General features: G+C 40.8%; 1 protein-coding gene across 1 annotated transcript; it reads right to left on the bottom strand.

Moving 5' to 3' along the window:
• Nucleotides 1-12,057: 12,057 nt before the first annotated feature.
• On the bottom strand, nucleotides 12,058-17,511 carry LOC308296752 (uncharacterized protein; the record flags this gene model as incomplete). Its single annotated transcript, XM_080740079.1, has 8 exons — nucleotides 17,432-17,511; nucleotides 17,021-17,159; nucleotides 15,896-16,003; nucleotides 14,797-14,913; nucleotides 13,482-13,577; nucleotides 12,636-12,778; nucleotides 12,291-12,400; nucleotides 12,058-12,187 (listed from the first exon to the last, which is right to left on the bottom strand). The coding sequence occupies exons 2-8, from the start codon at nucleotides 17,157-17,159 to the stop codon at nucleotides 12,058-12,060; spliced, it is 843 nt and encodes a 280-aa protein (XP_080596205.1). The 5' UTR covers nucleotides 17,432-17,511.

The raw sequence follows: 17,511 nt of genomic DNA, 5'->3' as shown, positions 1-17,511 counted from the left end.
ATGCGGCTGGGATCGTGGACGCTATAAACACAGGACTGGAGATGGGTGGTCTCAAAAACATCCCAATTGTTGCACAGAGTTACGATGGTGCCTCTGTAATGTCGGGGCACCTGTCAGGAGTACAGCAGCGCATCAAAGAGACCTATCCCTACGCAGCTTATATTCACTGCTTGGCACACAAACTAAATCTGGTGCTTGTAGAGTGTAGCACTGTCAATCGCAGCGTGAAAACATTCCTGAACGTTATTGATAAACTGTAGGGTCTACTCTGTATTTGCACAACCGTCAAATCACCATAAATTTATTGAAATCCAGAAATCACTGCACATGAAAAAAAAGGAAATGGTACAGCCCAGTGAGACGAGATGGGCATGTAAGTGGAGAGCCGTGCATGCAGTTAAAACCCACTACTCTGCTATCACTGGGTGCCTAAAAGACATTAGTGATGAGGGAGGGAGATGGGCTGTTGATGCCACTGGCCTATATGAACACATGACAAGAATGTCATTCATTGCATGTCTCGTTTTATTTGAGGATATACTGCGTGTGATCCACGTTACACACAAGGCCCTGCAGTCCAGCAACTCCACGCTCTGCGAGGCTGCAGCACAGACCGAAAATCTAAAAGCTCACTTCAAATCTCTGAGGCAGGCAGACACTGATACGTGGAGCACGGTGTGGGAATCAGTGATAAAGTTCAGCGAGGACAACGTGAAAGACGTGGCGGCCGCGGCGGTGACTGTAACTGAGGAGGATGCTGAAGCAGTAGCAGCCCCTGCCCCTGGCCCAACTGCAGCCAAACAAAAACGGACCACTCGAGTGACTCGACCCCCCTCCTCCCTGTCGGGTTTCCTGATAACGTCTACTTTGGGCCAGAGCCCTAGAATGGAGAGTTGCGTCACTCCCGTTCACTTCATGGGGCCAGGTTAGCGAGGCAGATAAAGTGCATATTACAGGTGAATCGTTCACTTGCGGATACAAGCACCAAAATTGGCACACATACTCCTTAGGCATTGCTCTTTTCAGAAAACCATCTGGCCAAAAAAAAAATCAAGATGGCGGCCTATTTTCATGATGGCCGCCATTGAATATACAGTAATCTTGCATTCCGCAATAAAATCCCATAGACTTGTCCTATTTGAATGATTTTGGTGTCAAATCATACATTTATCACTATGTAGAATCCAAATTTGGACCCATGGACTTACTCAATGGCTTCCTTGTACCATATATCAGTCCCGGAATCTTAATATTCTGCTAAATTAGAGGTTTTTGTTATGTCTGACTCAGGTAAAATAGGTTGTAGTGTATATCTTAGTATTGTTAGAGGTTTATAGTGTGTATGTGTATATGTGTGTGTGTGTGTGTGGGGGGGGGGGGGGGGGGGGGTAATGTAGTAATGTAGTAACTCAACAAAGCGGATTTCAATGCACAGCGGCTGACGCGGCCAAAATGCATGGTAGATATAATAGCGCCGTGGGATCACTCTTTGTCTAGTCTCTATTCTTCGACCTTTTCGACTTGGGTAACCCTGCCAGGAGTACAAGACTCCTGCCGACATAGCTCTGGGGGTCATGGAGACACGCAAACTGCCTCACCACGATAAGGTGATGATCCCGTCGAGGCAGGAGTTCGTTTTTTTTTTGTCTTTTCTTTTTTTTTTTATTCATTTTTTCTTTTTTTACGTTTTTTCTATCTAGGGCCTAGGCAGTATAGTACAATGGTATAGTAGGCCTAGACTACAACGCTTCTAAACCTTGCACCTGCAGCTGCACAGTGCCGTGCAGGTCAGACCAAAGCGGTAGCATTTGCATCGACTGCAGCATTCCAACTTGCATCCACACTTGGTCAGCTGCTGGCAACTCTCTGCAATGGGTGGGAGCTCAGTCCAATCAATCTGCCACAGATCTCCTTTCTTGGTCCAGCCCCAGTTGTCAGGAGTCTGCATTTCTGGTTGACATACTGTTGACTAAAGCCCTTTGCACACAGGACAGTTGCGTTTTTTTCGTTTGCGGCATGAATAAAACGCATTGGATTTGGTGTGCGGAATCGGCGCTGCGGATCCAAAAAGGAGTCTTAAAATGAGTGATGAGTTTTTTATCGCATGCGACAAGACGCACGAATCGAACTGGGTTCGATCGAGAAAAAAACGCACGGCGGCAGCCACTCGTCGCACGGCTAATTCGGAGCCGGTGTGCATGAGGTCATAGAGAATCATTGTTTTCTTTTTAAAAAGTGAAATTGTCCGTTTTATCCGTGCGGTTAAACGCGCCTGTGTGCAAAGGGCTTAACTCCAGATGCAGGCCCCTTGATAGGAAGCGCGCTTCACATGTTGCTTCAGTGCTGCTTGCGTTGGAGGAATGGCTTCGTATGACCTCTGCTTCCGAGCAAACAAGTCCAACCTCGCATCATTGACACCTTCAGCTGTGCTGGATCGGTCGTACATCATGACCACAAACTTCAGGTTTTCAGGTCTTCATCATCCACTACAGGTGGGTAATGGCTGAGTTTGCTGAAGACACCGGAAGCCTCATCACAAATAATCCAGGTTTGCCACGCAGACTTCTTCCCCTTTCCGCGGAATGCTGAAACAACATCGCAGCCAGTGAAGGCATGGAAGAAGAGCATCCCTTTGCTCTTTTCTGCAAGAGCGCAACACAGGTCATGAACAGGAATCCACTTTAAGTTCTGTCTTTGGCCAAAGGCAACCCACAACTGCTGCAGACCGAGCTCCTGAAGTGCCTGCAGAACACTGACTGCGATGACAACAACATCTGTGTCGTTGGCTTTGACCATGATGACCTTGCTGCCTGCTTCTGTGGCATGCCTGGCATGCACAAAGATCCGCGTGTCCGCTTCTTCGTGACTGCATGGTGCCACCCCAGCCAGATTGATAGTGCTGTTGCTGAGAGCATCTTCTTCCTTGGTCACAATGACCACATTTGGTGAGGCCACACATGCTATCTTATCAGCCAGAAAGTTGAATAGCTCAGCTTTGTTGTCATTTTCTCTCATAAAGTTTTGCCATTTTGAAGGAATTTTGACCAAGCCTGTCACCCTGCGTCTCACCCCATGTCCACGCTTCGATCTAGTTTCAGCTTTCAGACTAGATGGCCGGTAAACATGCACCATGCAGTCACGAAGAAGCGGACACACAGATCTTTGTGCATGCCAGGCATGCCACAGAAGCAGGCAGCAAGGTCATCATGGTCAAAGCCAACGACACAGATGTTGTTGTCATCGCAGTCAGTGTTCTGCAGGCACTTCAGGAGCTCGGTCTGCAGCAGTTGTGGGTTGCCTTTGGCCAAAGACTGTTCATGACCTGTGTTGCACTCTTGCAGAAAAGAGCAAAGGGATGCTCTTCTTCCATGCCTTCACTGGCTGCGATGTTGTTTCAGCATTCCGCGGAAAGGGGAAGAAGTCTGCGTGGCAAACCTGGAATGTTTGTGATGAGGCTTCCGGGGTCTTCAGCAAACTCAGCCATTACCCACCTGTAGTGGAAGATGAAGACCTGAAAACCTGAAGTTTGTGGTCATGATGTACGACCGATCCAGCACAGCTGAAGGTGTCAATGATGCGAGGTTGTACTTGTTTGCTCGGAAGCAGAGGCCATACGAAGCCATTCCTCCAACGCAAGCAGCACTGAAGCAACATGTGAAGCGCGCTTCCTATCAAGCGGCCTGCATCTGGAGTCAGTCAACAGTATGTCAACCAGAAATGCAGACTCCTGACAACTGGGGCTGGACCAAGAAAGGAGATCTGTGGCAGATTGATTGGACTGAGCTCCCACCCATTGCAGAGAGTTGCCAGCAGCTGACCAAGTGTGGATGCAAGTTGGAATGCTGCAGTCGATGCAAATGCTACCGCTTTGGTCTGACCTGCACGGCACTGTGCAGCTGCAGGTGCGAGGTTTAGAAGCGTTGTAGTCTAGGCCTACTATACCATTGTACTATACTGCCTAGGCCCTAGATAGAAAAAACTTAAAAAAAATAAAAATAAAAAAAAATAAAAGACAAAAAGAAAACGAGCTCCTGCCTCGACGAGATCATCACCTTATCGTGGTGAGGCAGTTTGCGTGTCTCCATGACCCCCAGAGCTATGTCGGCAGGAGTCTTGTACTCCTGGCAGGGTTACCCAAGTCGAAAAGGTCAAAGAATAGAGACTAGACAAAGAGTGATCCCACGGCGCTATTGTATCTACCATGCATTTTAGCCGCGTCAGCCGCTGTGCAGTGAAATCCGCTCTGTTGAGTTACTACATTACTACATTACCACCCCCCCCCCCACACACACACACACACATACACATACACACTATAATCTATAAACCTCTAACAATACTAAGATATACACTACCACCCATTTTACCCGAGTCAGACATAACACAAACCTCTAATTTAGCAGAATATTAGGATTCCGGGACTGATATATGGTACAAGGAAGCCAGTGAGTAAGTCCATGGGTCCAAATTTGGATTCTACATAGTGAAAAATGTATGATTTGACACCAAGATCATTCAAATAGGACAGGTCTATGGTATTTTGTTGCGGAATGCAAGATTACTGTATATTCAATGGCGGCCATCTTGAAAAATGGCCGCCATCTTGAAATTTTGTTTGGCCAGATGGTTTTATGAAAAGAGCAATCCCTAAGGAGTATGTGTGCCAATTTTGGTGCTTGTATCCGCAAGTGAACGATTATTTCTGTTATCTGCCCGGCTAGGTCTTCTACGCACATATCTATTGGCGTATAGTGACAAACGGCCAACCGGAAGTTTACAAAATGCATTGAAGTCTATGAGGTGTAAAGTGACAATGAACCACGTGACCAGCGCTGTTTCTGACCCCGCGGTGACACCACTCTCTGATTATACTGCTCTGCTTTGGGCCAACGCGAAATGGATGATGAAAGTGAGACAGTCACAGAAGTGAGTCAGAGTGTGACAGAGAGTGACACATTTCGCCAACACCTTTATCTGCCCGTATTGGATTCTCTGATCGCCGAACTTGACAGGCGGTTCACGGGGGAGTCAATAGAACTTGCACAGGCATGTGCAGCAGTGTTTAAATGTGACAAGAACGGAGTCGAACCTCTCCTAGAAAGATATGCACAGCCACTGAAAATCCATCCTGTCCTGCTTGGAGCAGAGATGGATCTGGTGAAAGCCTCGGCTGCCTCTTCAAGCACAACAGTTTCACTTGACCTTGGCCATCTTAAAAAGACAGTTAAAAAGGACAGCTATCCCAATCTGTTCAAGATGCTACAGTTGGCACTAACTCTGCCAATTGGATCTGCTACCACAGAGAGGAGTTTCTCTGCCATGAGGAGGATTCGATGTTGGCTGCGCTCAACAATGGGAGAATCAAGGTTTACCTCACTTGCTATTCTGAACATTGAGGATGACTTAACAGCAAAGTTGTCGCCTGAGAAGATTGTGGATGTATAACAGGCGTTTACTTCTACACTAGGTGAAGTAAACGCCTGCAGCCCTGCACTCAATATGACTTACAGCCGGCTGTATACTGTTAACTGTACTGTGTGTGTGTGTGTGTGTGTGTGTGTGTGTGTGTGTGTGTGTGTGTGTGTGTGTGTGTGTGTGTGTGTGTGTGTGTGTGTGTGTGTGTGTGTGTGTGTCTGTCTGTCTGTCTGTCTGTCTGTCTGTGGGCGTGTGCGTGCGTGCACGGCTGCGCTCTGTGCATAATTTGGTTCACTCAGTGAGTAGGCTACTGATGTGTTGATATAGGCTGTGCTTCAGACAGTTGTGTGCTCATGTTAATAATACTGTATGTGTATGTAGGCTGTGTGCCTGCCAGATAGTGGTCTATAACTGTGTTGGATCGCTGTATTATTGTATATGGAATAATGGTGGCAGAGTCTGGCACAGTAAATTGTATTTGTTTTATTTGTTACAGTAAACATCATGGTCTGGATGAGCAGCCATATGTTGTTGTGAGATCTTTCTTTTCTATACCTTGTGTTGTGTTCACCAATATCATATGAATACTATGATTAAGACGTGCAGTCATCGTTGGGCTGAGAGCTGTGGTGTGCTTCCAAATAACGTTGTGCTGAGGAGTTGACAATTGACATGTTGCTCAAGACTGCCCCCCCCTAGGGCAAATGGCAAAGTCCGCCTATGGTTTTATTAGGCTTTATCTCTGTTGTGTGCTGTATGTTAGTGAGACATCCCATAATTCCACTGTTCACATACAGGTTAAGTCATTGTAATTGTGAAACTCTCACTACTAGAGTGACTGTGGTGTAGTGTTCTACACCAGCAGGGGAAAGTGCAACAGAGATGGTGTATCTGTGTGTAGAACCCACAAGCCAACTTCACTTTATGTCATGGTTCTCAAAGTGGGGTCCAGGGACCCTCAGGGTTCCTTGAGGGGGTCCCAAATGGACCCTTACATGTGTGTAACTCTGAGTGTGTAACAAATGGAACCAAATGGACCTGAAATGGACCCTCACAGGTCCATTTGGTTCCGTTTGGACACTCTTAATTCTAAGGGTTAATTCTAGGGGTCCTTGACATTAAAAACTTTTATCACCACAGATAAATAAACATGTTTTTCAGAAAACCATTAGGATCTAGAAGAATATTTGTAGGTATTTTTTCAGGTCTTCATGGGTTAATTACCCAACATGTATTGATATTCGTTAATGGCATCAAGATCAGTTTAACTATATACAGTACTACTGTAGGGTATTTGAAAATAGTCGATCGGTATGTTAATATATATATATATATATATTAAAACGAGACACATTCCGGTTGTATATCAGCTATTGTCACATCTTGAATATAATAAGTCTGTGTGTTTCTCTCCTCCCTGCCTGTCCTCTCTCTCTCTCTCTCTCTCTCTCTCTCTCTCTCTCTCTCTCTCTCTCTCTCTCTCTCCTGATGCTCAGGCACGTGCACACATAGAGATCAAAGGGGGCTTGAGCCCCTGCCCTTTTATCTGTCTGTAAAAAGTGCCCTTTCTATACCATAAATGCTGTTTTTACTTTGGTGAAAGAAATGCAAATGCCCTCTTTCCATGCCATACCTGAAGGCAACTTTCAAGAGAATTACCTTGTCCAAACTCTCTTGAATGCAGCATCTCCTGTTGAAAGAATTGCCCTCTCTGTGTAGAAATCCATGCGGTTACCCACCATCTCCAGTACTGACTTGATTATGCTTAGTTCAGTGTGGTATCAAGCACGAAGGTAGCCGACCTCCAAGCTCACGACGTGTTGCAGCGCGACACGTTGTGAGCTTGGATGTCTGCTTTTTTCGATGTTTTCACCAAAAGGCCCTTTTAGAAATGTCAACCCCTGTCTCTCTAACATTCTCTGCACGTCCCTGCTGATGCTGTAGAATCAGCATATATCATTAGGTCTGCATCAAGTAAATACAACTCCATGTTGTAATGTAGAGAATACAATGTTATTATTATATTAGTTAATGTTAGGTATATGCTAGAGCTAGACCATAGGAAACCTTAGTCACAGGTGCCAACATGGGCACAGGGGAGGGTGATCACTGCATGGCACACTGGCATATGTGTGAGAGAGAGGATTTGTCTTTCTTTTTTAAATGAAGTATTAAAACAAATCTTAGTCAATTAAATAAACCCCTCACATCTGTATGCAAATGACATCCTGCACATAATTCTACATTCATTCAAGCTCTAAACTCTGACTGAGGAGGGAGTGTGAGAGATACATAGGTGGGGTTGTTGCTTTGAGTCTAATGATCATTACAATGTTCTGATGTGAAAGAACATGTTACAAAGGAGGAAGGAAAATAAAACAAAACTTTTCCATCATTAACCTCCCAGTGTGAAATAAATTAAATAAAAACAAAGTTGTTTCAACCTATAAGCCAGTTCAATACTATATCATAGACCAGTGGATCAAAATCCTTTTCATATGCATTAGGCCTGTGGTGGAATTCAGATCAATCAATAATCATGAGAAAATGAGGAGACAAGACAATTATATTAGGTGGTGGTGTGGTCAAGTTTTATGTAACATGATAACATGGACAGAAGTACAATTAACACTCTGGGCAGTGGTAAAAGAGTTCTGCCAAGAAGAATGGTCAGACACTATAGAGTTATACTGTGTGGCTTCAAGGCCTCTGGAACGAGCTGTACCATAACAAGATAGGCTTTACCAAAACAATAGTTACTGAGGCCTACTGAAGACCTCTCGACTCCTAACTATCAAGTATTAGTATCATCATAAAGACCTAGATATTAATATAATCAATGAATACATGATCTACTCTATAACGTCACACATAATCAATCGTGATAATCTCTAATCTACTGCAGGCCACAGACCCCCATGTGAGAATATTTTGAACCAGAAACCCCAATACAAGATTTGTGTTGTTAAAATGATCAAAACAAAGCAGATCTACAACATCACAATGTGCTGCGAGGCCTTGTAGAACTTGTAGATCGGCTCTTTTCAAACAGCCATTGTGTAAAGGGTTAAAGTGGTTAAACTGACTGTGATGCTATGTTAACACATTTCCCTGGGGACCCCCTGGAACCCCATCAAGGACCTTTGAGGACCACATACAGTAGTCAAATAATTAATAGACTTGAACAATGTTGTTGTCAAGTAAAGATTTATTAAATACCTCCACTGCAGGTTACAAGTTGATGATAAACCTGGTTGCAATACAACACATTATTAATGAATGACTATAACAGCAAAGGTTTTATATCACATGTACTTTCAATACAGCAGTGACAACATCACAGGCAGTGAAATGATTGAACTTAAAACCTCAACAGCTAACAATAACAGTATATTAAGATAAGAAATAAAGGCAAAGCTACCAACACAAATAGAAACAGCATAACATCACCTTCTTAAAATAATGGCCTACATCATTTCTTTCAGTAAACAGAAAAAACTGATAACAAACAAACTATATTCTTTTCATTTCATCCAAAAAGTTTACAATGTTAAATAAATAAAAAATCTGTCTTCTGTTACAGTATGTAACAGAGGATTACATTACTTAGGTCAATTTCTATTTTGCCTTTGATTTTGCCAAATTATTTATGGAGTAACTGACTTACTCCAGACAGACCATGTGATAAAAACTGCCCAAGTCACATGTTATGTCACTCTTGAGATACTGTAGGTCATTATACTAAAAGAGGCGAGAACAGCATGATCCTTTTCAATAAAGGATATATATTTTTCCAGAGGTGGCCAGTGTTATGAAGAGCTGATTTAGGCAAAGATATAGAAAAAAAAAAGACCATTATTTTAAGAAAGTGAAGAATTAATTATGTTGCAGAAATTTTGTAAAGTAAAGGTTTGACTACTAGATTAACCATGATACCACTATTGTGTCAAGATTTTAAAATGTGTAGAATTTGTAAAATTGAGAAATTGCTTGTAGATCGGCTACTTTTGCTGTGCGACAGCATTGTACAATGAAGTATAAAAGCAGGCTTAAATGTTTTCAGCAGGCGTGCCAACCTATTATGAGTTGGGAGTGAGAACAGCACTTCCAGTGGATGGGCCATTGAAAAACAACACGGCTGGGGAGTGCCAACGCGTCAAAACCATGCTTTTACCCCAAATCCTTACTATTGACATGAGAGTGACATTATGATGAGAATTCACACAGACAAACCCTACATCACAATCCACAGCTGTGTTGGCTACTATACAGTACATGCTATATTACTATTGAGCTTATATCTAAGCAATTATAAAAAGGTATGTTGCTATAGCCCTATCATTGGTTTTCTAACTTTTTCATGTCCATTTGGCCGTGGACCCCTTCTAAAAATATTTAGTTCCAGGTACCCCCCGAGGCAAATATTTGAGTTGAACATGTTTGCCTTAGAAATATAGCCTATATATAGGCTACTTTTTTTTCTCCCAAAAATAGCAGATTTACAAGCTCACATTTTGTTGCTTGCGTGTCACAAATTGTGATACGCTCTGACCTTAATATTATTATTATTTTTAAACAAGGCAACAGGTTCCCATTGATCTTTTCCAGCCGAGCAAATACCCAATGGCAAGCAGTGCCAATAATAGACAATCAGAACAGAATACAAAAAGACTAATAATGTACATCTTTATCAAGAAAAAGTGTCTGAAGGAAACACAAAATGGCAGAAAACCTTGTCAGGCTCAAATGGAGAGTAGCAGTAGCCTATATGGGGAGTTATGACCCATTGTTTTATTTATTTATTTATTATTATAAATCTGATGGTTCAAGATTTATAGGTTGAAACTTGAAGTGATGGGTTATAGCACCACCATGAGGCCGATTTGGAGGGGGGAAAAACACTCCTGGGAGTTTAGTTACAAAGTTTAACATTTCCTGAGATGAACTATTTACATGCCGACAGACTTTTGTCAAGACAATTTCTGCCTTCTGGCCATTCTGTCCTGGAAGATGCAACATTTACCAAAATAAAGAATTATTAAACTAAGACTGTATCAATAAAAAAAAGCAAAGCATACCAAATGTATACAGTATATCAGAAAATGAGTGAAATAATTCAACATGTCATCACTGTAAATGTAAATAAAATATATTGTATGCATTGTATTGTATTGTATTGTATTTTGTTTGTTTGTTTATTAAAATAAACTAACGGCACACAGTTCTTTATTTCCCCCCTACAAAAGTATATGTATTTTTTATGTCCTGTACTTTTGTTGTGTGTGGTGTCGATAGGGAGAATTATTCCAATCTCTATAAAGAACAGTTGAGAAGATCTACAAGCTCACAACACATCACATCATGAGCTTATAAATGTGCTAGTTTTGTTATTTTTAAGAATTTTAAAAGTATTAACCAGAGCTCCTGTCTAAATAATAACTACAGTGGATCCATCAGAACACAGGCTCTTTTTGACCTGAAAACCAGTGGTTTTGGACGTAGAAGGTTTCCACCCGACAGCCATGATATCCTATATTATCACATGTATTATTCTATATGAATCACAGGTGACAAGATGTTAATGTATCCTCCACACTTAGTTAATAGTCATAATAATGCTCTATGAATTTAAATATCTCATTAGCACATAAAAACAACTATATAATGTGACATATATTATGTCATAATACTTGATGGTTTGCATTAATGTGATTACAAATCATTGTACTTCTGTGCAATATAGTTTAGTTTTAGTTTTTAACTTGACAAAGCAGAACATTAAGCTTCTGTTTCATCTGTTTTTCCATTTTCCTATAATTGTACTTTTACTACACTATATCTCAGAGGCAAATATTGTACTTTTACTCCACTACAATTATTTGAAAACTTTAGTTACTTTGTAGATTTGGATTATTATTACAAAACACACATTTACCACTTCAGCCCTATTTAAACTTTGCCTATTTGAAAATAGCCAATCTACAAGCTCACTTCACAATGAGTTGTGAGCTTGTAGATTTGCTATTTTCAAAAGGCTTTTACACATTATAGACGTAAATACTTTTACTTTTGGTAATTTAAGTATATTTAAATTGATGTCGATACTTTTGTACTTTTATTGAAGTCAATTTTGATTACCGGAAATGTACTGTAACAGAGTATTTTTGCATTGCAGTATTGTTACTTTTATTCAAAGAGTACTTTTCCAACCACTGGTTAAGAGAAACAGCACTTCTTACCACAGGGATACAACTATTGATTATTTACTTATTGTTACCTTTTCAATTATTCAAATTATCGAGAAGCGCATTGAAAACATATTTTATTCTTTTATTTTACACACTCTGAATTAGCCAATTGTTGAGGTCATAAATATTTTCACAATTATTAGAAAATGTGGGATATATTTTGAATAGATTATTTTAAGACATTTTCAATCATGGACTATATTTTATAATAAATTAAATTGATTAGTTCGATTAACTTCTGCCCCTACCTCCCACAGATCCAGTTTTAGGCGAGTAATGTTACAACCGTTTGTACTTCTGTACATTCAAATGTTATTATTGTATTTTTTTTACAGTTTAACTTGACAAAGCAGAACACTAAGCTGGAGTTTCATCAATGACGTCAAGAGAAACATCACTTCTCACAGATACCGTAGCCTGCATATCCAGATGAACAAAGATAATTCCCCCATCCTCCACTACTGTACACGTATCCTGCACAGTTCCTGTCTTCACGGTTCTCAGGCTGTCCACTGGCCCAGTACCTGCAGAGTAAACAACATGATGTGTATTAACCACATCCACTCAGTCTCTCACATACAGTGACTTTGATAGAAGGACAATAGAAACCAATGTAAAATGTCTCACTGTGATGTTGTTAATGGCGTTCCATTGACCCATGACCAGTTGCCAGCAGTCCTTTTCAGACCAATCCATGATCCAGTCTGATCCCTAGTGGTCAATCCTCTGATGAATTCCTGATAATTTGTACATGATTGAAATATAATTAGTCTTCTCTGATATGTTCAGGTTTGCACTATAATCACAGAATTACACACACACGCACGCGCGCGCGCACGCACGCACGCACGCACGCACGCACGCACGCACGCACGCACACACACACACACACACACACACACACACACACACACACACACACACACACACACACACACACACACACACACACACACACACACACACACTAACCTGTTCTTCTTCACTCTCAATGATCACCAGATCTGCTCCTGTCTTCAGACATAGTTCTCTATGTTCCTCCCAGGATTTCACTTCAGTAGATCTGTAATAACAGCTGCATCCAAACCCCTTCCATCCACTGGGACACAGCTGGGCTAAACATCAAACAGGAGTTTTACTGATGGATTTCCAATGCACTGATGATCAATTCTAACATGTTGATTAGTTATCACTTAAACCCTATGTAATTCATTGACCGGGGGTCCCCCAGGGCTCTATGCTAGGACCCCTCCTTTACCCTCTACACCACATCTCTTCACCGAAAACAGCTGATCTATATGCTCACAACGCTTTGCAATGCAATATGTTGTGAGCTTGTAGATCTTCTATTTTCACTGTACAGTATGTTCCTATGACTTCTCCAGAAAAGAGAGGGTAGGGTTCAAGTGGTTCATAAAAGTAGTCAGGGATAAAGGAGGGTGAACCTATTTATTTATATTTTATATTTATATTTTTTCCTTTTATATATAGGGCTAACAAAAAATATTTTTTTTACAATTATAACAAATATAACAATTTAGTATTTCATAAACTTTAATGCTGTGTTCACACTGGCAGATACAACAGATAAGATACAAAGCTACACAGCATATTTGTAGCTTTGTATCTGAAGTTGAAATCAGCTCAACTTTGTATCTTCATGTCACTGAGCTTCCATTGGAAATGAATGGCAGACTGGATCTGTGTAACTGCTGTTGTGAACTCATGCCTTTCGCACTTCACTGACATTAATTAAAATAGCAATAATAATAATAGACTAATACATTTTCCTTCTGAAAGGTTTGTAATCTCTCTCACCTGTTGTCTTTAACAGGTTGTCATAGCTGGTCTTCCATTGGTCTCTCTCCAGGGTCAAGGCGTTGATTGTCTGCAACTCCTTAATGGCTGAATGATCTGCAAAGGACCAACATGTGACAATAGAGAGAGAGAGAGAGAGAGAGAGAGAGAGAGAGAGAGAGAGAGAGAGAGATGGTTGAGTGTGGTAGAGCAACAGAGGCGTTGTTTTTTTGTTTATTTTTTGTTTTGTTTTGTCTTGTTTTGTTTTGTTTTGTTTTGTTGGGAAAGCAAACACGCTTTAATTGTGAGAGAAAGACGTACCACCGCACAGCTGGACTTAATATGGCTTTAATTAAGATGCATTTAATTAACATGTTATTTTAGGCTGCAGGAAAAGCAGCACATCCACCTCTGTTAACCCATGTGATCCTCTTGATAATGAATGATGATCATATCACATTATTCTGCCTTAAATGGTCACTTTTATAACTGTTTCCTCAGCAGAAAACCATTTGTTTCCTTTTTCATTTCAACAGATTAAGTTACAGCATGTGCCAGCCTGCACATGGATGGATGCTATATTGATAACTCTCATCATCACCAAATCCCTATAGTCTGTATGCTTACTGTCATATATCACATGAGTAGCAACTTCTGTACTCGACTATTCTGCCACTGCCAGAAATGAGAACGGTACAAACCACAAACTGTACAGGAAAATAGAGCATGTGAGAAGCATGTGAGGCAGCTTACAGTATGTCAGTTTGTATACCGAAAATGTAACAGTATTCATATCTAAACATAGCTTTAGATGACCTTATTTATTATGCAAAATCAATTACCGTGGTTCCAAACCTCAAACAAAATGTTTCTGTTCCATTTGTCAAAACAAAGTAAACAAACGTTGTGATGTGAGGCATGTAATGCACCTGTGTATACGCAACTCAAGGGTAAAATATAGACATCTAAGTAGAGCTTTGTGAATGAGGTCCAAAGTTCCTGATCAGGTGTGTTTTTATGTGAAAAAAGTCTCAACGTGTAAGATAAAGTCCTAGTGAATCCACACGCATCAAAAGTGATATCATTTTACTGTTGTAAGAGCATTCATTTGACCTTTGACCAGCTGATACTCACAGTTCAAGACCCTGTCTGTGGTTCTCAGTGCTAGCTTTTAGATCAGGGAATGAGTTGAGGGTAAAACTATTTATGTTGATGGTAGACATGTATTTATTTATGTATTTTAGTTACTTATTTCATACTTCCCTGACAACACTTAAAACATCAATAATAATGGACTAATAGGTTTTCCTTCAGAAAGGTTTTTAATATCTCTTACCTGCTCTCTCTAACAGGTTGTCTCTCTCCAGCGTCATGTTGTCATAGCTTGTCTTCCAGTGGTCTCTCTCCAGGGTCAAGGTGTTGATTGTCTGCAACTCCTTAATTGCTGAATGATCTGCAAAGGACCAACATGGTACAATAGACAGAGACTCGGCTGTTACTGTGCAATAAAGAATATGTGTGGAAAGCTTGCATTCTGAATGTAACTTGCATTCAATATATATTTGTACATCAAAAATACAATAGAGGAGTGTTCATGTATACAGTATTCCCATAGCTCAGTATTTGTTGCTCAAAGATCTGTTTTGTTTTGGCTGCAGGAAAAGCAGCACATCCACCTCTGTTAATCCTCTTGATAATGAATGATGATCATATCACATATGCCTTAAATGTCTATTTTATAACTGTTTCCTCAGCAGAAAACCATTTGTTTCCTTTTTTATTTCAACAGATTAAGTTACAGCATCTGCCAGCCTGCACATGGATGGATGCTATATTGATAACTCTCATCATCACCAAATCCCTAGTCTGCATGCTTACTGTCATATCTCACATGAGTAATAAGTTCTGTACTCGACTATTCTGCCAAAATTGAGAACGGTAGAAACCGCAAACTGTAGTGGAAAATAGAGCATGTGAGAACTTGGCCCATGCCGGCAGCTTACAGTATGTTAATTTAAATAACGAAAATGTCACAGTATCCATATCTGAACATAGCTTTAGATGACCTTATTCATTATGCAAAATCAATTACCGTAGTGCCAAACCTCAAACAACATTTTTCTGTGCCCAACATTTGTCAAGACAAAGTAAACAAGTGATGCGATGTGAGGCATGTAATAACCCGTGTATAAACACAACTCAAGGTTGTACACATTTCATGAATCCGTCATTGGTCTTTACTTACACTAAAATATAGACATTTAACTTAAGTACAGCTTTGTGAATGAGGTCCAAAGTTCCTGATCAGGTGTGTTTTAAGTGGAAAAAGTGTCAACATGTAAAATAAAGTCCTAGTGAATCCACACACTACCAAAAGTGATATCACTTTACTGTTGTAAGAGCATTCATTTGACCTTTGACCAGCTGATACTCACAGTTGATGACCCTGTCTGTGGTTCTCAGCGCTACTAGAACACACAGCGCTGTAAGACACACTGCTGCTGCTATGATGATGCTTCTCTCAATGATGGCTCTCTGGACAACTGGAGGATAATAGTACAGTAGAGTTCTACTTTAATACGATTAGCTTCAATGCTTCATTTCAACAAAGTTAATATAAATATCAAATAGATAAATTATCTTACAACGTGCAATTATATTATGATATTTAAAAAGGCAAATTAATGCTCTGGTGCTCTGGCCTATTAGTGGCACTTAAAAAAAACTGAGTCAAAGTTGTAGTTGCACTGCTTCTAAATGGCCACCAGATGGTGGCCTCATAAAATAAAGGTTAAAAGTACAAATATGATGAATAAAAACATGAGTGTGATGTGGTATGAGAGGACTATGCATCGCAGGAGAGTCCAACCTCTGTTAGACCGCATACTTCACGGTCATCCACCATCTTTATAAAAATAAAAGATAAAAGTAGAGGACCTTCAGTTGGGTTTGAGCCTAAAGCTACAGTAATAAAGCTACAGTAAGCTAAAAGTATCAATTGAGCCACAGATGCTCATACATATTAAGGTCTTTGAGAAGATTAGATGCTTCAAAGTAGGGTAAAATAGAATAACTTTTTTAATAGCTCCTATATTGTAGAACATCCGTGGCCCAACAGGAGGTCAGAAGATTTGTTTTTATGGACTTCTTCAGTATACAGTAAGGGTTCGGGTTAAGGTTTAGGTTTAGGCATAGTTTTACTGAGGTTAGGGTTAGGGCCGATTCATACTCCACTTTTAGAGCTGAATTTCCTGTTCGGTTCGGGGAGTCACAAAAACAGCCCCTGAACCTCTGAATGATGTCATATTGTAGTTTGGACAGAGCCGAACCGAAATAAATTCGGCTCTAAACGTGGAGTATGAATCGGCCCTTTAAGGTTAAGGTTAGGGTTAGGTACCGTCGTACTAATGAGATGTCGGAACAATGGGACATCGGAACAATTACACTGAACCGGTCCAACATGGCGGCTCGTCCCTTATAATCATTGGCTACTGCTACTGACAAGCTGCTGTAGTAACGGTGAGCAGAGAGACAGACAGTGTAAGTGTGTTGCTGTGTACCTTGACCTCCTTTAGCCTCCTGTGAGCCTTGGTCTGTGGGATTGTCTACATCGTCGTAGTCGTCATCCTCCTCCACCCTGTCCTCTCTGTCTCCTCCAGCGTTCCTCGCCCTCCTGGATCTGCCTGGCCTCCCAGACATCTGAAGGAAACACACAGAGGAAAAGTAACTCACGTTAAAGGGGAATTCTGGTACTCAAATTCTGCCCGAACCCGACTCGACCCGCCCCAAAAACGACATTTAGGGTAAGGCCTAAAATGTATGCTAATTAGTCTGGCTGGGACAGGCCTCGGGCTCAATGAAAAAATAAAATATATTTTTTTATTATTTATATTTACTCTGTGATAAGAGTTCTCAAATTCTTCACGAAAATGTATTCTAATTATGTTATGTTTAAATGTAATGTTACTCACTTTGTCCAAGATCTGTGTTGTCCTACATTGGTCTTCACTGTTGCACAATAGACTGTGAGCTGCTGTCTGTTCTGTTCTGG

The sequence above is a fragment of the Nannobrachium achirus genome (genome assembly GCF_963921795.1).
Source record: "Nannobrachium achirus genome assembly, chromosome: 2".
Taxonomy (NCBI): domain Eukaryota; kingdom Metazoa; phylum Chordata; class Actinopteri; order Myctophiformes; family Myctophidae; genus Nannobrachium; species Nannobrachium achirus.
Note: the sequence above shows the minus strand (reverse complement) of the source record. Positions and strands in the feature narration are given on the sequence as shown.